The 23,723-nt window shown below is 35.1% G+C and overlaps 1 protein-coding gene across 1 annotated transcript; it reads left to right on the top strand.

Annotated features, from left to right (window-relative positions):
* Window positions 1-23,723, top strand: LOC136037403 (zinc finger protein on ecdysone puffs-like; the record flags this gene model as incomplete). Its single annotated transcript, XM_065720155.1, is given in 6 exon segments — window positions 1-52; window positions 3,697-3,801; window positions 6,037-6,138; window positions 7,303-7,533; window positions 15,704-16,087; window positions 22,192-23,723. Coding segments are annotated over 6 exon segments (1,645 nt in total), but the record flags the coding sequence as incomplete, so codon positions are not given.

Below are 23,723 nucleotides of genomic sequence, written 5' to 3'. Positions count from 1 at the left end.
GGGTAAAGCTGGTGATAAAGAAAATGGAAAGAAGGACAAGACACCATCAAAAGTAAGACTCATTTCTTTCTATGAAATTCTCTATCTTACATTTAGTGTTTCTCAGTTAAATGCCTGTATTAAAGGATTGACTTTTATGGCACTTGGTATTAACCAAGTGATATAGCAATCGCAAATTTTGTCGGTCTGTCGGTCCCGGTTTTGCTTCTTTAGGCACTTCCAGGTAAGCTAGGACGATGAAATTTGGCAGGCGTATCAGGGACCAGACCAGATTAAAATAGAAATAGTCGTTTTCCCGATTTGAAAATCAAGGGGGGGGGGGGTTGCCGGTTAATTCGGAAAAATTAGCAAAAATGAAGTATTTTTAACTTACGAACGGTTGATCAGATCTTAATGAAATTAGATGTTTGGAAGGATATCGTGTCTCAGAACTGTTATTTTAAATCCCGACCTGACCTGGTGACATCGGGGGGGAGTTGGGAGGGGCAAACCTAAAATCTTGGAAAACACTTAGAGTGGAGGGATCGGGATGAAACTTGGTGGGAAAAATAAGCACAAGTCCTAGATACATGATTGACATAATCGGAACGGATCCCCTCCCTTTGGGGTATTTGGGAGGGGGGTTAATTCTGAAAAATAAGAAAAAATGAGGTATTTTTAACTTACAAACGGGTGATTGGATCTCAATGAAATTCGACGTTTATAAGGATATCGTGTCTCAAGCTCTTATTTTAAATCCCGACCGGATCTGGTGACATTGGGGGGAGTTTGGGGGGGGGTCTAAAATCATGGAAAACGCTTAGATTGGAGGGATCGGGATGAAACTTGGTGGGAAAAATAAGCAGAAGTCTTAGATACGTGATTGACATAATTGGAACGGATCCGCTCTATTGGGGGGGGGGGGCTTTAATTCTGAAAAATTAGAAAAAATGACGTATTTTTAACTTACGAAGGAGTGATCGGATCTTCATGAAACTTCATATTTAAAAGGACCTCGTTACTCAGATCTCGTATTTTAAATCTCAACCGGATCCAGCGTCATTGGGGGGGGGGGGCACCGGAAATCTTAGAAAATACTCAAAGCGGAGAGATCAGAATGAAACTGGATGGGAAGAATAGAAACCTGTGTAAGATACGTGACTGACATAACCGGATCGGCTTTCTTTGGTGGAGTTGGGGGGGGGGTTAATTCGGAAAAATGAGGCATTTGTAACTTACGAACGGGTGACCTGATCTTAATGAAATTTGGTATTTAGAAGGATCTTGTGCTTTAAAGTTCTAATTTTATATTCCGACCAGATCCTGTGACATTGGGGGGAGTTGAAGGGGAAACTGGAAATCTTGGAAAACGTGAAAATTGGTGTATTTTTATCTTACGAATAGGCGATCGGATCTTAGTGAAACTTGATATATATAGAAGGATCATATGTCTCAGATGCTCCATTTTCGACTCGAATTGGATCTGGGGACATAGGGGGTTGGAGGAGGGAAACAGAAATCTTGGACAACGCTTAGAGTGAAGAGATTGGGATGAAACTTGATGGGAAGAATAAGCACAAGCTCTAGATACGTGATTGACATAATTGGAACGGATCCGTTCTCTTTAGAGGAGCTGGGGGGTGTTAATTTAGAAAAATTAGAAAAATTGAGGTATTTTAACTTAAGAACTGGTGACCGAATCTTAATGAAATTTGATATTTAGAAGGAATTCATGTCTCAGAGCTCTTATTTCAAATCCCGACCAGATCTGTTGACATTAAGGGGAATTGGACGGGGAAATCTCGGAAAACGCTTGGAGTGGAGGAATCGGGATGAAGCTTGGTGGATAGAATAAGCAAATGTCCTTGATACGTGATTGACGTAACCGTACTGGATTTGCTCTCTTTGGGGGAGGGGTTCAGTGATTTGGCGAGTTTGGTGCTTCTGGACGTGCTAGGACGATGAAAATTGGTAGGCGTGTCAGGGAGCTGCACAAATTGACTTGATAAAGTCGTTTTCCCAGATTCGACTATCCCAGATTCGGAAAATTAGAAAAAATGGGGTATTTATAACTTACGAGTGGGTGATCGGATCTTAATGAATTTTGATATTTAGAAGGACATCGTGACTCAGAGCTCTTGTTTTAAATCCTGACCGGTATTAAGCCTCTGATTTTCCTTTCAAATCAATCTATTGATTCTTAGAATTTTGTTAGAGCTCATACCATATGAGCTCTTAGCTCTTGTTTCAAATATAATAAAGTTTTTCAGATACTAATTACTATGGTAAGTTTCCACTGAACCAGTAGGAAGAGGCTTTGAAGATACGTTTCAGTTCAAATGGAGGCACGTTACACCTGTTGACGAAAATTGTTTAGAGGTTTCAAAGATTCTCTGTCCTCCAAGTGCCAAGGAGATCGAAATACAAACCTTTTTGTCCTTAATTTAAGGGTTTGTCCCTCGTGTAAGCGTTTCAAGGATTCTCTATCCTTAAAGTACCAAGGACATAAAAATAACGACATTTTGTCCCGAAATTAAGGGTTTTGTCTCTCGTTTAAGAGTTTCAAGGATTATATATCCTTAAAGTACAAAGGACTTCAAAATAAAGATTTTTTTGTCCCTAATTTAAGGGGTTTGTCCCTCGTTTAAGGGTTTCAAGGATTTTTGAAATACCAAGGACATCAAATTAAAAACATTTTTATCCATAATTTAATGGTTTTGTCCCTCGTTTAAGGGTTTCAAGCATTCTCTCTCCTTAAATTACCAAGGATATCAAATAAATCATTTTTTGTTTTTTATTTAGGGTTTTTGTCCCTTGTGGAAGGATTTCAAAGTTTTTCTATCCTTAAAGTACAAAGGACATCAAAAAACCTTCTTGCCCCTGTTTAATAAAAACATTTTTGTCCCTAATTTAAGGGTTTCGTCCCTCCTTTAAAGGTTTCAAGGATTTTCTGTTCTTAAAGTACCAAGGATATCAAAATAAAAACTTGTTAGTCTCTAATATATTTGACACCGCTTTTTGTCTATAAAAATTCAAACAGTAACTCTTGATCCCTAATAATTACAATAACTGTTATCAGTTAGGGATCAACAGTAACTGTTAATCCCTAAAGACAACTATAGCTTCTTAAGCTGTTTCAATTTTTTTTTTTAGCTTGGTTTCCGTTTTTGCTGATTTTTCAGCCACGTTTCTTTTTTGTTTACTTAAGATATATTGATATACTTAAGATGTAATGCTTAATATAATACTTAAGATATAATGGTTTAGTAAGTTTCAACTTCACCGGTTAAAAAAATCTGATTGCATTTTTTTTTAGTTCTTTGAATTATGAAAGCATTCCATCTATTCTTTAGCAATTGTTTTGGATTCTCTATAATAATAGTAAAAAAAATCAAATAATTTCCACTAGATGGTTTGTATATTATTATCAAACCCATAGGTGTATTTTCCTTGTCCTTGTCAAGTCTGTATCCAGGGGAGGAGGGTACAGGGTTTGAGCCCCCCCCCCCAAAAAAAAAATGATTGCCCGACTCGTTAAATGGTAACAAAAATGCATATAAACAAATTTTTAATGGGTTCCTTAAAGGTAAATTTGTAGCCCCTCTCCGAATAAGGTCTGGGTGCGCCCTTCGTTTTTGTTTTCTTGATTTAATTAAATGGGAAACTGAAATTCTTGTTGATTAATTACTGTGTTTGATTATTTCCAACTATTTTTAGGGTGCACGTCAGGGTAAAGACGAAGAAGACAACACCCCCTACAAAGGTCTTCCCAAGAGATATTTCTTTTGTCATCTTTGCTACAAAGAAGTATGGAATGGACCGGTAAGCTTTTTCATTTTCTTACAGCTATTTTCAATAACCTTATTACAATATTTACTTTTCAAAACAAAAAATCACTAAGCAAAGAAGAACGAGGACAATAAACAACCAGTGAAATAATTGAAAATTGTTCTCTCTCTGTATCTCGATCTTTTCTCCTCTCTCTCTCTCTCTCTCTCTCTCTCTCTCTCTCTCTCTCTCTCTCTCTCTCCATTCCTCTGTTTCCCTATCTTCCAAACTTAATTTTTTTTCCTCCCTCCGCTTCTCGACTTTCTTTCACTCGTTCCTTTTTTTTACTCTGTTCCCACTCTCTCTTTCCCCTTTCTCTTCTTCTTCCTGTCTCTTTCTCTCCCTCCCCCTTTCTCTTTTTCTACTTTGACATAGTTGTTGCTGCTAACGTTGCTGCTAAGTACTTCAGTAGTTTAGAATCAAAGTAAGGCAAAACACATGCGTTTTAAAAGAGCAACTAGTCTCTCATTATCACTTGTAATAGTTCAAGGGGAAATTTTCTGCTGTGAAGTACTATGTTATTTTTGTAACAAAATAAAACTATTTATAACCGAATAATATTAGTTAATTTTAGCATTTAAAGTGTTGGGTTTTTTGTTTAGATGACACCCTGTTGTTTAGGCCACGCAATTCATGTCATAGGCTCTACAAAATCGTGAGTACCTTGCAATAGACGAGCTCATCACCCACCATTTCTCTTTCCATTCGTCTGTTTCATTCGCTCCCTTTCTTTATTTCTCCCTCTCAAGCTTACCCTTTCTCTCAATCCCCTCTTTTTTTCTATCAAAGAAAAGAGAATCACTTTTTCTTCTGTTCTTTCTCGATTTAGTCATTTTTGAAGTTTTAACTCTCCTTCATTCCCCTCTTATTGTTTTTCGTGACCGTTTTCTATATTCTCCAATGTTTATATATTTTTCTATTAGATAAATTAGTGTAAACTCTAGTTTACGTTTGAGGCTATCCATTCGCACAATGCGGCCATTAAAATGTACGCGTATTGCTGTTCTATATCCATAGTTTCCCTATAATTAAGAAAATACCCACACTTGAGTTCATTAACAGCATGTGGTGTTATAGAATTTAATAAGTCGTAGCTCATAATACGATGATACCTCTTCTTTGCGTGTTCAGTATTTCCGGTTTTGTAAATTTCATCTTTATTTCCCTCTATGGTGCCGTAATGGGATTTTTTTTTTTTTTTTTTTTCAAAATTAAGATGAATGACGTATTTAGTAAAATCAAAGTGTTAAGAAGTTGTCTATGTGTTTATACTCTGCTATTTAAATTTTAAATTTTGATTTTTAATGGGTTTTATATATATATATATATATATATATATATATATATATATATATATATGCTTATTTTTACCGTTACTAAATGTCATATCTGACACTTTTACGCTTTGGATATAATTAACATGAACTATTTGCTAAGCAGTTCTTCACGGGAGGGTGTGCAGAGCAAAGTATATCCAATCGCGTTTCGGGTTTCCTGATCTAATTGGCTCCTCCCTTTGAGGAAGGCTTTTTAGGCAATTACCTTTGAGGGACAGTTCTGAGAAATTATCTCAGTAGTGTAAATATGTGATCTTTAGGTGTGACAGCGACAGTCTACTTAATTAGCTCATATTCAGATAAACCTCTGGATTAATTTTGATTGCTACTTGCAGTCAATATGAATGCCACTTAAAAGGATCGATATAGTGATGTTGCGATGAAAAATGAAGTTGTACAAAACGTTTTTCCTCCCCACCCCCCAGAGGGGAGGAGCAGGGTTGAAAGAAAGGGCCATGTGCTTGAGTATGATCTGTTGCTCTTTGGAGTTGAATAGCAATTATTGAGATGGGATGGAGGAGGAGCGTGCGTAGCTGTATTCGCCTCAGGAGGCTTGGTGCTGCGGTGAGTTGTTAGTAATAGTAGTATTAGTATTTGAAGTCATTTGAGCGTCACTTGAAAGGACCGATTCATAATGATGTTGTTAGGAAAACTGAAAAAGTATATGACGCTTTCTCTTCTCCCGGAAGGCAAAAAAGAGAGGGGGAGGGAAGAGAAAGAGTGAGGGAAGGGACAGGGTAAAAGAAAAAGTGATAGAGAGGGAAGGGAAAGGGTGGAGAAAAAGAAATAAGTATTTTTGTTTGGTTCATACATAATAGATTATAATTAATTAGATTAATAATAATAGATTAATTTGATACCTTTTAATTAATAAATTGATACCTTTTTTCAGTCGTTTGAACGTCACTTGAAAGGAGCGATGCATAATGATGTTTTGAAGAGAACTGAAGAAGTACACAATGCTCGTATTGAATCATTAAGATTACTTTCACAGGTTTGTTAGTCCTTTTTTCTGCCTAACTTTTATAAAAACGAATCTAATAATATAAAGAGCAACAACAAAAGTTCTAAGTAGTGAGTACTATTTCAAGGTCAACACAATAAGATAAAAGGAAAATATCAAGCAACAAAATGAATTGTGAATTCGTTTATCTCTCTATAAATTCCTTACTCGTATTTGGAAACGAATTACGGATAAAACGAATATTTTTCTTTTGAAAAATCAAAATTTCCTTGAAATAAAAGTCTACTTTCTAATTCGTGTAGTTTGGTATTTGGTTCCCATATAACTCAAAACCTGATTAAATTAACCCTCGTTTCTACCCAAACCTGGTTTAACTCAACTGACTATCTTGCTATTGCAAAAGTGAAATTCTCATGAAGTTAAAGTATACTTTCTAATTAGTGTAATGCAGCATTTGGTTTCTTATGTAACCCAAACCCCGTTTATCTCAAACCCTGGTTTCTACCCAACTTTGAATTAAATCAGCCCCCACTGACTGTGATGGTGGAAGTCTGACTAATCATCCAAGGAAGTCATGTAAAGTGGATTTAGACCATCTGCAGAAGAAGTAGAGGAAAGCAAAGATACGAGTGAATTGTTATGTAAACTACCGACTGTTCACAAAAAGGTTTTAATTGAAAGGTGGGACTTGTTTGGTAATATTCTTTTTTTCTGTCTAATTGTAAGGTGCTGTAAAGGATTTTTTTTCTCTTCCTCCTCATCTCCTTCTCTTCTCTGGTCTCCCCGTCTCTCTTTCTCTGTCTCCGTCTTTCTCTCTTCTCTCTCTCTCTCCGTCTTACTTCTCTCCCTCTGTCTTTCTTTCTTATCCCTCTTTCTCTTTTCCCTCACTCTTTCTCTCTTCCCTCACTCTTTCTTTCTCCCCTCACTTTCTCTCTTCCCTCACTCTTTCTCTCTTCCCTCTTCCTTTCTTCCCTCCCCCTGCCTTCCTTCCCTCCCTCTTTCTCTCTCCCCTCCTTGTGTCTCTCTTCCTCCCCCTTTTCTCTCTGCTCTCTCTCTCTCTCTCTCTCTCTCTCTCTCTCTCTCTCTCTCTCTCTCCAAAATATTCGTCGAAAATTTTGGCTTATTTGCCCATTTACAAATTATTTTGATATACTAGTGTGCAAATACAAATTATTTTAATATCCTAATTTACAGCTCCAAGAAGAAAAGCGTGAAAAAAATAACGACCGTCGCTACGTACCAGGTGCTATGCAACACTGCAACATGTGTGACGCTGATTTCAGTGGTAGCCTGTTTCGTCACAGAAAATCTAAGACCCATCTGGCATTAAAAGCCTTTATTCATCCAAAATGCTATATGTGCAATGAAGACTTCCATAGTCGTATTGATCGAGATGAACATTTCTTGACAGCTAAACATTTGAAGGTATGTATCCGGAGGCCAGAATGTACTCAGGGGGTATTTTTTTTGGGGGGGGGGAGTAATTAAAGAACGAGTTTAATAGAATAGCTTAAAAAGAAGTACATAGAAATTTGGGAGGACTTGGGATGCCCCCCTCCCCCCTGCGTGCATTCATGTTCGGAGGCTCATGCAAATTCTTTTTTTTATATTTATATGAATCTGTAGAACAAAACAAAAGTAGTTGACGGTACCTTTCGAATCTGATAGTGGGGTAGTTTGTGTGGATAAATTTTCAAATTCTCGCTGAGCTTTCTAACTGTAAACTTGTACATTGTAGCATGTAGGTAAGTCACCTTCTTCAAATAAAATAGAATAGTGAAAAACATAATACTTCGTTTAATCCCAAAGATCCTAAGAACAAATAAATGTGATTTTCAAGACCACTAGTTTTCCCTTTTTTTGAGCAAGAGTACTCTTTGGAATAAGTTCCCCCCCCCCCCCTCTCTGTATTCGGTGTGTTAATACTTGTAAATGCGTGGAGAGGCAATGTACATTATGCCAGACTTACCTCCAACTTATCTTATCAAACTGAGGTAAGTCAGGTCATTAGTTATATCACTAATATAATTATCACAGCTTCTTTCAGGAGGATGAGGGTTCTTTGGACTAAGATACCCCCACCCCTCTTGTTTGGGTATGTTAATACTTATAAATGGGTGGAGAAGAATTCTCCCCACTTACTGGTCCCCATGGTTATAAGTAAAGTATTCAAATGCGAAACTAACACTAGGGTTAATCACCTGAAGATAAATTATAAGAAATCTCATTGGGTAATTTTTTCTAGATCACCCGATTATTATCCTTGGTTGAAGTTAGTTAAATGTCGGATCTTACCGTATTGCGCGTGTACCGTCTGTGAAATATCTTGGATCAATAGTAGATGAGACTCTTAGTTTCTGAAAGTCCATACAATGTATATCACCTAAAGTTGCTCGGAATGTAGGGATTCTGAGGAAGTTGAAATACTTTTTTTTCCCAGTTAATATACTTAGAGAGATATATTTTCTATTGTACACCCTTATTTGATTTATTGTTGTTTGGTCATCTACTTTTCAAATACATTTGAAGTCATTACGTGCTCTCCAAAATTCGGCGATTCGGGTTCTTGCTAATTGTGATAATCGTATTTCAGTTAGAGATAGTTATAAAAAAAAAAATATTTTACTAGTTTCAGGTCTTTTTAATTTTTATAAGGCTTTATTTGTGTTTGATATATTGCATAAAAATGCACCTGAATGTTTGGTTGGTGTGTTTGAGAGAGATGAGCCTGAATATGAGACAAAGAATTCGTATGTGATCACAAAACCGATTAAAAGGTCTACAAGATCTGCATTTTCGATTCGCCATGTTCTTCCTTCTATATGGGAGTCCCTTCCTTATGATATAATTCAAGAGACTGATAGGCCTTTTTCGTGGGTTGCTTTGGGACCATTGTTTTGGTATTCTTAATTTATATATACATATATATATATATATATATATATATATATATATATATATATATATATATATATATATATATATATATATATATATATATATATATATATATATATATATATATATATATATATATATATATATATAATAAGTTGTCTGTCTGTTATGTCTGTTACGCCATTTTATATCTTCTATATATATAAAAGAAAAACTAAAATGTAAAAACTGGAAATTGCATAAATATTTCGAAATATTTTGACAATAGATTAAAGTAATTCGAAAAAAGAAAAATGGTAAAAAACTAAAAAAAAACTAAAAAGAAAAAAATTAAAAATTAAAAAAGAAAAAAACCTAAAAAGAAAAAACGTAAAAAAATAAAAAAGATAAAAAACTAAAAAAACTAAAAAAGCTAAAAAACTAAAAAAAAAGAAAAAACTAAAAAAAAACTGGGAATTGCACAAATATTTCAATATATTTTGACAATAGATTAAAGTAATTCGAAAACCTTAAAACAGATACCCCAAATTTTGAGGTTTAATATAAATTGTTGGAGCTTTAGCATGCTTGGCACGTATAAAGATTTTTCCAAGTGTCAATGTTAGAATGAACATTGACAAATTGAAGAAAACAAATCAATAAAAAGAAGAAACTAAAAAAAAGAAAAAACTAAAGAAGAAACTGTATCTATATATATAAAAATAAGTTGTATATATGCATTTTTGTTTGTTTGTGGGTTTGCATTTGACGTCATTATAAGTATATAAGGCTTTGTATATGACGTCATTATAAGATGACACTACAGACCGGGACACAGGGAATATAAATGACGACCAGGACACTCAAAGAGAAATTACAGACCGGGACACAAATGACGACCGGGACAGAGGGAATATAAATGACGACCGGGACACTCAAAGAGAGATTACAGACTGGGATACCGGGACACAAATGACGACTGGGACACAGGGAATATAAATGACGACCAGGACACAGGGACACAACTACAACGGGGACGCCGGGGGCACAGGGGGATATATAAATGATGACGGGGACACAGGGAATGTTCGATTAGCAATCACCATCAACAAAGCTCAAGAGCAATCGTTAGAAAAATGCGGTATAGATCTGAATATGGATTGTTTTCCCATGGACAATTATTATGTTGCATGTTCAAGAGTTGGTAAACCTGGGACACAGGGACACAACTACAATGGCGCGTAACTAATATGGCGCGTAACGACTTACGCGCGTGGGGGGGTTGGGGGACGCGAAGCGCCCCCACCAACTAAGTGTTGGGGTGGCGCTTTCGCGCCACCCCAACAGCTAATATATATATATCTATATATATAAAAATAAGTTGTCTGTCTGTGGATCAGGTGACGTCATGTTTCTGTGTCGGCTGACGTCATGAAATTAGTTGTCGTCATTTTTGCTTTGACGGTGACGTCATTAACGGTATTTAAGACATTTGTTCACGGAAAAATGTTTAATTGTAAAATGACTGAAGAACCTATTGGGTTTGGGATTTTGACTTGGATAAGGTCATCAGTGCCTACCAGATTTAAGTTAAAAAAACAAAGGTTCGTCGATATGTACTTCATAGTGACGCTGAAAAATAAAGAAGAAAAAGAAAACTGAAAAAAGAAAAAAGGTAAAAAACTAAAAAAAAACTAAAAAGAAAAAACACTCAAAGAGAAATTACAGACCGGGACACAAATGACGACCGAGACAGAGGGAATATAAGTGACGACCGGGAACCTCAAAGAGAAATTACACACTGGGACACCCAGACACAAATCACGACCGGGACACAGGGAATATAAATGACGACCGGGACACAGGGACACAACTACAACGGGGACGCCGGGGGCACAGGCAGGATATATAAATGACGACCGGGACACAGGGATTGTTCGAATAGAAATTACAGACCGGGACACTGGGACACAAATGATGACCGGGACACAGGGAATATAAATGACGACCGGGACACTCAAAGAGAAATTACAAACTGGGACACCGGGACACAAATGACGACCGGGACACAGGGAATATAAATGACGACCAGGACACAGGGACACATCATTAGAATAATGAGGTATAGATCTGAATAAGGATTGTTTTTCCCATGGACAATTATATGTTGCATGTTCAAGAGTCAGTAAACCTGACAATCTATTTATATGCACAGACAATGGGACAGCGAAGAATGTTGTATATTCGCATGTTTTACGTAGTTAAAAACATATATTTATATCTATCTCTATTCACAGATGGGACACAGGGACACAACTACAATGGCGCGTAACGACTTACGCGCGCGGGGGGGCTTGGGGGGCGCGAAGCGCCACCCCAACAGCTAGTATATATATATATATATATATATATATATATATTTATAGATATAGATAAATAGATAAAGTGGGGAAATAGTGCATAAAAGTGTCGTTACATTTGGCTAGTATAGTACAGAGTCTCAAGTGGTGACTTTTTTTCGCATGTTTTTGTTTTTTTCTGCTTTTTAGGGGAATCCATTGATAAGTAATTTTTTTTTTTTGTAGTTTCAAGAATGACCGCACAAACCATAAAGCTTTTTGGCAATTTATTCTTTTTTTACGTTTTTTTAAAATAAATTACCCCTCTCTCTCTCTCTGAGAAAAAAAAGGAAAAAAAAGGAGAAAGCCCGAACTGTGCTAAAAACTTCATGACCTTAAAGCAATCAAATGAAAAATCTTAGAAAATTGCAGTTTTCAGGTATAAATAGACCTAATTTTTTGTCCAGGGGGTAAAAATTAAATTTTGATTACCTTGGTACTTTAAACTAATATTGACAGGTTAAAATTATGTATTTGTATCTTGTTATCCGTCTCTGGATTTTTCATTGAAAAATTTGAGTTTCCTTCCGTATCGTTTCGTATACAAATATATTACATGCAACCCTTGGGGATATTCCTCTCAGTATATTTACAACTGTTTTCTATCACGTGACATTTAGAAAGGTTGTTGGATTATCTTTGACGTTAATTCTTTAAAACCAAAGAAACGATTAAACTCAACGAATTCTTTAGATATAAATAATTCGGACAATGTTTATTAAACTAAATAACACTTAGTCAAAATTAACAACTTGTCTGATGGTATTTCTGATTCTTATAGTTCAGAAATAAAATATAAATATTTTTTTTGGGGGGGGGGGGTAGACTGGAAATCCGGCTGCTGGCGCGACATTTTCTCCCGTTAGAATCGAGTTTCCTTTCAGCAGCCAGAGTCTCAAAATACTGGATACTTTGAGTTGGTTTTGCTTTAATTTTGACCTTGGTCCCGTTTAGACGATCTTTGTCGATTTTGGTTAAAATGTAGGGTTTCTATTGATTTTTTTTCTTTGCTAACTCTATTTATTTTACATATTTAAAAGTACATTTTTGCCAATCTTTGAAAATGAATGAATTTCTTATTTATTTAAAATGTTAATCGCATTAAAATAGGATATTTTTTTTGCCTCTGCATTGCATTACCTATCTTAGATCTAGTAATGCCTGAAAATTGCGAAATTTCAAGAGTTTTCTCTTGTCGTTTCAAAATCATGACGTTTTTAGTAATACGACATTTTTGTCACATTGCACCGCGCACCGTTTCCACATTACACCGGAAACATAAACAAGCAAAACTAATTAATCAACAGATAGTGCTGTCTGTCCAAAAAATTCAAACATAAACAATCGGTTGACTCCGAATTATAACCCATATTTAAAGGAAAGCCACATCTCCTTAAGTTGTTTGGTGCCCTCTGCTCTTAGCTTATTTTTGCTGATTCTTTCCTCCTGTTCTTTTTTTTTTTTTTTTTTTGTGTCCGTTCCTGCCAAAAACTACATGACAGCATATGGAGGTAGGGTAATATTTGGTGGGAGTAAGGGGGTTTACCTGATTATTTTCAATAATTTCCTATATGTCCTACTTTCTAAAGAATTCCTATAAGACAAAAATTTGGGTACTGTTTTAAAGTTGTTTTTTTTTTTTTTTTTTTCACCCCTTGCCTTACCAAAAATTCTGGATATGGCTTTGTGTGGAGGGTTTTTCATTAATTCTCGATATTTTTTATCATCCCGATTATTATCCCCATTCCATTACAATCAGATACGGATTTTTCAATTTAGAAAATTGGTGTATATTCGCCCATATGAAGAATTTTTTTTATTGGGAAAGAGAATAGTTACCTGGAAAACCCTAAAAAAAAGGCTTTATCTATATGAATCAGTAATAGGTCGGAAAACATAACAGAGGAAAAGGTGAGCGAAAAAAAACTATGTCACCTATATGACCTAGAAGGTTGGAAAACACAAAAACAGGAAAGGTGAAAAAATATGCCATGGAAAAAAAGAATATATAAAATCAGACTATTTAATTCTTGAAGCTAATCGTGACAGTTCAGAAGCAAACAAAATAATCTTATCTTATTAAACGACCAATAATTGTACACTTGTTTTTTATTTGTAAATTTTTATCAGAAATGGCACTATAGTTTGATTTTTTTTTTTTTTTTTTTTTGAAAATTTGCATACCACCATTTTCTGGTGAGAAAAAGCTATCTAGATCGGTCACGACTTTGTGAAAATTCGTTTGGGGCCTTAACTTTGGAAAACATTCTTCTTGTGAATTCAATATTACAGTTTAGTTGGATTGTCGATATAATCAAACAGTTCGTGGTAACGAACTGTAGTAAGGAGCGATCCGGCTCAATAGTAACCGAAACTCTAAAAAATAGAATTTTGATACCAATATTTAATTTAGGGACAAAATTTAAGCTTTAGTGTAAAGAGCGAGGTATCGACGAGGGGTGAATCCCCTCATAAACGCAATAAAAACATATGAATATAGAAGTTCGTTACGTAAGTTAATTTGTAAGTTACGCATATTTTTTACTAATGAAAACGTTCGTAAAAAATCAAAAGTTCTAGTTGCCTTTTTCAGCAATCAAAAAATTGGAGGGCAACTAGGCCTCCTCCCTCGCTTTTTTTTCTCAAAATCTTCCGATTAAAACTATGAGAAAGCCATTTAGCCAAAAGAAAAAATAATAATATGCAAATTTCGTTTTAATTATTTATGTGCGGAGAGCCAAGATTAAAACATGCATTAATTCAAAAACGCCCAGAAATTAAATATAAAAAAACAACTTTTTTTTTAATGAAACTAAGGAGCGACATTAAAACTTAAAATGAACAGGAATTACTCCGTATATGAAAGGAATTTTTCCTCCTCAACGCCCTGCTATTTACGCTAAAGTCTTTTACTGTTTTAAAAAGTAGAGTTAAGAGAAAGAGTCAAACTTTAGCGTAAAGAGCGAGGCGTTGAGGAGGAAAAGCCCCTTTCATATACGGAGTAATTTCTGTTCGTTTTAAGTTTTAATGTCACTCCTTAGTTTCATTTAAAAAAAAACTTGTTTTTTTTTAATTTAATTTGTTGGTATAAATCGGCAAAAAGGTTTGCCGAACAAAATTAAATCAAAATCGTTTTGTGAAAGAGAAAAGAAGTCTCCCTTTTCACCGAGTGTAGCTAAGTCCCCTCATACTAGCAAATAATTAAGGTAAAATTCTATATGAGGGGCTCTACACTATCTGGGAAAACAGTTGTTAGATTAATGAAGCTTCCGGGAATTCTATGCTTAAATTATTCCCTGTAAATGTGTGTTTTTTAAGCTCTTATCTCTGCTTTTCCCCATTTACATGGCATATGAAATTGTACAGTCAGTTTCGCCTTGGTTAGTTTTGTCTTAATTTTGTTTTGAGTCTGTTTTCCTTTGACTTGTTTCCTTTTTGTTTTTTCCTTTGCCTTTTGGTTTTGTAAACATAATTGTACGGAATTGAAATATCTTGTAAATCTGGATTTATCAAATTTATCAAGGCTAGAGATGTTTTCTTGGTGTCTTGTTTGTGCTGTAAATCTGTTTCTTAAAATTTCATATTTATATCATACAGTTTATGCAAGTTCATTTAAGTCAGTGCCCGTTGGAAGGGATAGAGGTAAATACTTCAATAAACCTTTTCATGTTGTAACTTATGCTCAGAACCCACTCCTGAAAGTTTCACCCCTCCCCCCCAACTTCACTACTGCAGACTGTAAGGGCTGGGGGTTCTTGAATCCTACAAAGGGCATGTTTACAACATTATATAAACATTGGATTTTGAAAATTCAAAGGTTGGATTTCGAAAATTTTAAGAAGTAGGTGTTACTTAAACATGAATAATATTGAAAAGATCGTCCGGGTAGGTACGATGTTTCGTGGTGATTTTCTTAAATAATTAGTTTCAGTGTCTTTTCAGTCTATGTTTTGTTGGGTTTTTTTTTCGCTTGTTTTGTGTATGTTACCATGGCCCAATTGTGCTTTCGTGTGGGTAGATCTATCTATCTATAGCACATCCATGTGTACATATGACTGTAAATTGCATTTTCCTGTGAAGTGGAAATCGATGGATACTTCAAAAGACCTTGTCAGGGTGTAGTTATTTGGGCCCATCCGTGAAAAATTCATACTCTATCTCGACCCCACGATTGATAAAAGCCCAAGATAGATGAAAAGCCCGTTGTCTAGTATATTACTATAATTAGTTCCCATTAACGACAATTAAGCTTTGCAACGCACCCATGGTCTACAAAAAAATATTTTGTGTGTTTATATTGAAACCTTAACTCTTTCCAGAAACTCTATGAATTCGAAGGGGATGACCTTGTTCCAAAAACACCCCAAGAAGCTGAAAAGGCAGAAGTTGAGGTCGTAGAAGTTGAAGAATATGATCCAGCTAATCCTACAGAAGAAGATGAATCAAAAGGTGATCAGGCTAAGGCCAAAGATGATAAAATCTTGCCAAAATTGGCCCCTAAAGGAAGAACTATTTATCATTGCAACGTTTGTAATCTCTATTTTAGCCATGTAGAGATGGTTTATGATCGCCACTGTAGAACAGAAGGTCACCACGATCACTATGGGTATGCAATTGCTGTCAGGAATGATATCAAGGTTGAGGAGGAAGAAGAAGGAGAGAAGGAGGACCAAGAGGAAGAGAAGACTGCTGAAAAAAAAGATGTATGTTTTTGTTAATTTTGGGAGGATGTCCTAAAGAAAGATTTAAAGGAAACCGAACTTCCTGGGAGGTGTAAAGAGGGAGGCTTTGAATAGATTGGGATGGAGGAGGAGCGTGCGTAGCTGTGCTGGCCTCAGGTGGCTTGGTGCTGCGGTGAGTTATTAGTAGTAAACCAACCACCTTGACCTTTACTTAAATTGTTGTAACTGTAAATAATAGTGATTTGGTTTCTATCATAACTGAATTCTGCTTAAAATGTTTGATGAAATTGTGATTGTGGTGAAAATGTAAAAATTATATAATTATATTTAAAATGAGCGTAATTGTGGTTAAAACTCGAAAAATATTTCAAATGTGATTGAATTTTAATTTCAATGATTTTAACTAAAATAATCTTGTTCGTAAATAATTGTAATTAAGCTACAAAAAATAAAAAATTTATTTTTTCCTTTTATTTATTTTTTTCCTCTTTTTTTCTCGTGTATCCTGTCAATCAACTGTCTTGATGTTTTTCAAGAAATAAATAGATATTTTTAAGACCAGTTTAGTAATAATAAAAATAGTAATACTTGTAAGAAACTATTTTTAATACGAAACTAGTAAAAAAGAAATATGATTTAAAGTAAAAAACTAAAATAATTTTTTCTAATGAAGATGTGTATCTAATAAAAATATGTTTCCATTATTGTCTACCTTTGTTAAGTGCAAGCCACCATCCCTTTATTATTTTTTATTTTGCTTTCTGCCTTTAATCAATTTAGACAAACTGAAATTTTCCAAATCTGAAATTTATTTATTTGCGAATGTAGCATAAAAGTGGAAGTAGTATACGCAAAATTTTCCAAATCTGAAGTTTATTTTTATATTGCCAAAAGGAATGCAGCGTAAAAGTGAGAGTAGTATACGCATCGCAAAAAAAAGTAATGTCCATTTATAGTGAGAATTGCAATTTGTAGTTGATTCAGAAATGGTAACTATTATCGCGATTGGTCTTTATTATGAAGTAATATTTTGAAAACAAATTTATGCGAATTTCAAGATATTCTAAAACCCCTAAAAAAATAGTGTCAAACCGAAATAAAATGAATACCGTTGGAATTGCCATGGTCCAAAACCGTAAACAAGAAACTTGCAGTCCCCTGGCTTGAACAACAAGGAGAATCGCGTTTTGCACGGGTAGTAGTGATGTTTCTTCTTTCTTTTTCTCCACTACTAGTAGGGCACTAGGTAGGTAGGTAGGTAGGTAGGCATGTGTATATTTCATAAAAAAAAAAACTAAAATTGCACTTACAATCAATAATATGCTGCTCAGTGTCCCTGTTCAGCAGCAAAACTACAACGAATAAATGATAACTAATCATTCAAAATTAAAGAAATACGCAAAGAAAAAAAAAAACCGACGAAACACTATGCAATTTCTAAACAGCCATCTCTCACCATAAAAAAAATGAGAGTAGAACATAGTAAGGAGCTGTTTTAAGGGCTTACTTTGAACAAAATTACGATATATATTCCATTTTGTAGCTAACCGTAATATTAAAAATATAATATAACTGACAATTAGCTGCTTCTTCACATACAAGACAATACAACGCACATGTCTTTTGAGAAAAGGCGATATAAAAAACGTATCTTTTGAACTTCACTTTTCTGGGGTATGATGTCCTATATTTGTGATTCTGCTTCTTGGGTATGATGTCCTATATTTATGATTTGACTTTCTTTAGTATCTTAAGTAGCTAGTTAAGTAGCTTTCTTTAATAGCTAATTGACTTTCTTTAGTATCTTCTTTGCTAGATTCTTACGAAGAAAAAGCCGAAGGCATTTTCCTGTGTGTGATATATAATTAAATTATTTAAAAAGGTAATCTGCTGATATCATCTTGATAGATCATCTGCTGATGATCTATTAACAGCTGCTGCAGCACTGTAGCTAATATATTCCAATATATTCCACGATATATATTCCATTTTGTAGCTAACCGTAATATTAAAAATATAATATAACTGACAATTAGCTGCTTCTTCACATACAAGACAATACAACGCACATGTCTTTTGAGAAAAGGCGATATAAAAAACGTATCTTTTGAACTTCACTTTTCTGGGGTATGATGTCCTATATTTGTGATTCTGCTTCTTGGGTATGATGTCCTATATTTATGATTTGACTTTCTTTAGTATCTTAAGTAGCTAGTTAAGTAGCTTTCTTTAATAGCTAATTGACTTTCTTTAGTATCTTCTTTGCTAGATTCTTACGAAGAAAAAGCCGAAGGCATTTTCCTGTGTGTGATATATAATTAAATTATTTAAAAAGGTAATCTGCTGATATCATCTTGATAGATCATCTGCTGATGATCTATTAACAGCTGCTGCAGCACTGTAGCACTGCAGTGCTAATCACTGTAGCAATCAATCAGTTTATGATTTATCATCTTGATCTGCTTAATGTAGAGCCACTTTTTAAGATGGTCCCTTCAAAACCTTTTTAGGGTTTTAGATAACAACAAATTGATTGGCTATATCAGTATTTTTATTCCCGGCATTATGACCCTCTGCGCAAAAATTGGTGAAAATTAATCTATTTAAACTTTCCTATTGTATCGTGCGGGGTTCGAACCTAACACCGCCTAATTGGCAGTCATGGCTTCTTCAACTACAACGGTAGATATTAGCATTGTTTTAAAAGTTTATGTTGATTTGTCTTGAGTTGTGTTTTCCAGGGTTTGAAGCGTGTGAGCGGGTTTGAGACAAATCGTTTTCTGGTTCTCCGTGTTCAACCCAGCAAAACTTTTAAAGTTTTCATCTTACGGGTTCCAAGCGTGTTGGACATGGGTTCTTTAAAATTGTAATGCGCTAGAATAGCATGATTGAACATGGTTTCAGATAAGATATTCATTGTGTTGAACACGATACTGAAAACGATAATCTGCACAACCCGTGTAGTACTCCGTGTTGGATGTGATTGACCTGAAAACAAGGCTTGGTTGGTTCAGAGCTTCACCTGTGTGCATGGATAGTAAACATTAGTATGGGATGACAAGGACACGTTCTGTGGATGAAGGATGACAGATTGCCAGAGATCATCCTTGTCAGCCAACCAGCTAGGGCCAAAAGAAAAGCAGGTCGTCCTCAAATGGCATGGGAGGATATCGTAAGGAGAGATTTGAGGTAAATGAGGACTTCTTGGGAGGGTGTAACGAGGGGTTTTGAATAGATTGGGATGGAGGAGGACCGTGCATAGCTGTGTTGGGCTCATACGCCATGGTGCTGCAGTGAGTTGTTGGTAGGGGTAGTAGATATTTCAGCATAAACGTCCACCAAGCAATCACCAGTAGGTTGGTTCAAAGCTTCACCTGTGTGAATGGCTAGTAAACATTAGGATGGTTTTGTCAAAATACATTAGATGGAACTGTTTTCTTTAAGTTGAACTAATATCAACTTGGTGGAAGTGATGAAAAGCTTGAGAGTCATAGCTAATTGGATTAAAGCCAAGACAGGCTCAGGGAGCGGCAAACTTGGCATGGTTTTTTCAGAACTGTATAAAAATGATGTCATTTCACTTGTTGATAGATAGTCTATCATCCATCCTCGGGCAGAAGTAAGGTAGATAGGCATAAAGTAAGGGTAATTCAGATAGTCTTTCAGATCAGTGAACCATTTGAAGGCAATTGGGGACGCCAATTAAAAGGCTAAACTCCTATAATTATTTTTGCAATTAACGTTTACTGTTACTATTAACCGAGATAGTTGTTACGTTTCTTAAATCATCTTCAAGTGTTTTCTAAGAAGCCAATTGGTTTTTCTTAAGGAATAATATTAGGATTGATTAACACAAAGAATAGGCAGTTGTAGTTACGGCTTATTGACCAGGACCATATTCAAGGGGGTGGGGGCTACAAGGTTTGAACCGCTCCCCCCCCCAAAAAAAAAAAAAAAAAATATCCAACTCGTGGAATCGTAACGTGCATATAGACAAACTTTTTGTCGCCTTTTGAAAGACTTCGCAACTATTTTTGTTTCAAAAATTGGTTTCGAAAAATATGCGTTATTTTATTTTTCTACGAGTGGAAAAGTTTTCGGGGGTGGGGGGGGGGTGTTTCAAATAGTTAAAACTTAATAAAGAACAAACACTAGCCTGTGGTAACCAAAAATTCAACACCGCTTTCTAAAGGAAACAAAAATACTCTCAGTTGAAGGCATTTAAGCTGATTCAAGAATGGTAACTATTTTTTCGATTAATTTTAAGGTTAATTGTTTTTAATATAAGATAAAATAGAAGAAAAAAAACCTTTGGTTCGTATCCAGGTATATTACAATGCAATACGTCCTGAATTAAAGTTATTACGGCACAGTGGCTTACCTCTGAAGAAGGAGGACCGATGTTCAAGTCGCTTTATAGTGACGACTCAGATGCTTCAATGTCAATGAGCTTTTTATAAAAGTTTTTTTTATGCTGCTGTAGTTAATAATGTGACTAATGTTTTGTCACAGAGCAGTGTACTTTAAATTTAGTTATTTCCTTTTTTAATTAAACCCGATTGAACCTTGAAACCTTGGCCTTCAATATATTCTGGGTTTTTTGCCAATTTTGGATTTTTATCTGTTTTAATGTCATTCACTCTGTTTTGTTTTTGTAAAATTCCAACAGTATCCTTTGAAACAAATTCTGCCAGTCCTAATCTTCATTTTTTCTCTTCATTTTTCCCTATCTGAGTTTTGAAAGTGGCGATGTTGTAAGTTTGCTTTATTCACAATATTCCTATTTTCAGCATATTCACAAGCTATTTGCTATTTTACAGTAGTGTGGGTGTTTTTTCATTTTATCAAATAAAAAACTTTCCGAAATAGAAGTTTTCAGAGAAAAGTAAAGAGCCATATTACTTATGTCCAGTAGAAATAAATGTCTATAATAATTCAAACTCAAAACGATCAGAAATTACTTGTAAATGAAACCCAAAACGAACAGAAATTAAATAAACAATCATAGCAAACACACAACAGGTACTAGTATAAATGAATAAATAAATCTTGAAATGATAAAAAAAAAACTAAATTGAATATTATAATCAAACTTAAAACAAACAAAAAACCGCACAAATAAGAGTTTGGCTACTGTCTCCTTCCCTAACTGTTAAAGTCTGAAAACTACTGCGTCATTGGTGCTTTACTGAAAAATAATTATATTACAAATACTTTCTTTTGTTCAAGGTGGGGGCTTTCAGTTTTGGGCAAGGAATCTTTGGCAATGGAGATTCTTGGTGCATATTTTCCTTTTAATCCGACGCCATTTTCTGGGGGTTTCTTCAAGGCCGTAACTGGGGAAGGGGATCCCAGAATTTGACCCTCTCCCCCCAAAAAATGCCTGACCCGTTGAAATTTTCCTGTTATTTGAGTAGAATTCTGAGCCATATCAATGTTGTTGTTTTTTTCAAAATTTAGGAAATGTATTTACATATCTTTAAAACCTTATAAATTGGATTGAGTAAAGTTGTGAAGCTGAAAACAATTTTGTTGTACTGCATTTAAGCAGAAGATCTATTTTGCAAGGTTTCAATTTTATAACACATATTTTAAAAGTCATTACAAGTCAGGACCCTCTAGAGGGAGAGGGAGTAGAGGTAGGTTGTTGAAAAAAATGCCTGACCCGTTGAAATGTAACAAAAATGTACATGGACAAATTGTTGATGCATTTTTAGTTTTTTAGCAACCCTCCCCCCCCCCCCCAAAAAAAAAAATCTTGGGTATACCCTTGGATTTTTTGCTTTTTTTCGAAATTCTCATAATTGTGTTGTCAAAACAACAATTTCGGCTACTATTATGACCATTCGAAATAGTAGTTACCATTCCTGAATTTAACTGCAAATCCTGAAATTTTTTCTTCTTTTTTTAATGTGTTTGAAATTTTTTGTTACTATGAGCCGTGACTCGTTCTTTAATTGGTTGCTTTTGCTGCAACCATGATATTAGGGTGAACGCTAATCAAGCTACGGTAATCAATTGTGTTAACTAGTTAAATTAATTGTATCAATACTTAAAATACATTTAGGCTGGTTATAATTTTTGCAAATGTTTATAAAACTTAATAGATAATAATTTTTTTTTAGGGTGATGATGATGGAAGTGATGATGATGGCAACTGGAAGCGTCGAGGTACCAAAAAACGTGATGAAACTGATAACGATGAATATAATTCTCAAGAAGCCCGTAGTGAGGAGAAGGAGGAGGTAGAGTCTAACCGAAAAAGAGATAGAACTGATTCGGAAAAAGAAGAGGAAGGGGTAAATCCAAAAATACAGAAAGTCGAGATGAAAGAAGATATTCCAGGCGCGGAAACGACTAGTATAAAGAAGGAGGAGATGGATTCTAGTCAAAATAAGGGAGCTGATTCGGGAAAAGTGGAAGAAGGGTTAAATCAGGAAGTCAAGGCGAAAGAAGAGATCCCAGTCGTGGAAGTGACTAAGAAAGAAAAATCTAACGTGGTAAAAACTGGAAATGAAGAGACAGCCTCCGATTCGGGCACTCCAATTGCCGAAACAGAGTCAGAAACATCTCAACCTAAAGTAGAAGAAAAAACAAGTGATGAATCCAAAGAAGAGAAAACAAGTAAGCCTACAGCTGCAAAACCGAAACCAGGCCCAAAGACTGCTAAAAATTTGCCAGCTGCAAAAGGACCTGTAAAGACTCCAGCCAAAGTAGCCCCTAGCGTAGGGACTAAAAAGCCAGGACCTGCTTCAAAAACGGTACAGCCTCAAGCAAAAAAGGCAGCAGTTGTTAATAAGCCAGCGCCAGCATCTGTAAAAGGGGTGAAGAAAGGGGCGACTGCAACCCCTCAGGCTGCAAACGGTGCTGCTAAGGGGAAAGGAGCTGCGAGTTAAAAGGTTTCAACAGCTCCATTACAGCACAGGACAGTAATTTGCTTCTTTTTTAATGAGTGTTGTCTTTCTTAATTAAATGGTAGCTCTTTGAACTTAATACTTTTTAAGGAGGGGTTTACTTCAGATACAAAATTGGATTAAATACGCGAATATATTTTAGATTACTAATTCTAAAAGACTTATTTTTGGAATAACCAAAAAAATAGAATTATCGAGTTGTTGTTTTTCTTTTAACAATTACTGATTGTATAAAAGTTTCTGATAGGACACTACAGAAAGAATAAAATTAAGCCTTTTGTTCATTAATCGGCAGCCTAGAAAATAACACAGTCAACGGAAAGGGGGTAATTCCCCCCCACCCCTCATATATTTGTTTGGGAATAAAAATCTGCTTTAGGAATTTTTATCGAAGAAAAAAGACTAAATAGTCCCCATTGCCAATTCACGAGAGTGGGGGGGGGAGGGGAGCAATGTATTTTCAAAATCAAAGGACCCTGGAGGGAAATACATTTCTAGTTGTATTTCAGCCAAATTCAAATTTATGAAGTCTTTTGGAGACTTATAGAATAATTTCAGTAAACCCCAAGGATAGACTTACTATTATATTAAAGAGGACAACATACTAGATAATGGTTAAATATACATGTGCAACCTAACAAGAAGAAATGTGTATTCTCAATAAAAAAAAAAGTTGTTTCACTGTGTGTCAATGATTGGTGTTGCTATTTTGTAATGTAGTCTACAATACATTTTCTTCTTAA

Source organism: Artemia franciscana, chromosome 16, assembly GCF_032884065.1.
Source record: "Artemia franciscana chromosome 16, ASM3288406v1, whole genome shotgun sequence".
Classification (NCBI taxonomy): domain Eukaryota; kingdom Metazoa; phylum Arthropoda; class Branchiopoda; order Anostraca; family Artemiidae; genus Artemia; species Artemia franciscana.
The sequence above is the reverse complement of the archived record's forward strand: the minus strand, read 5'-3'. Positions and strand labels throughout refer to the sequence as shown.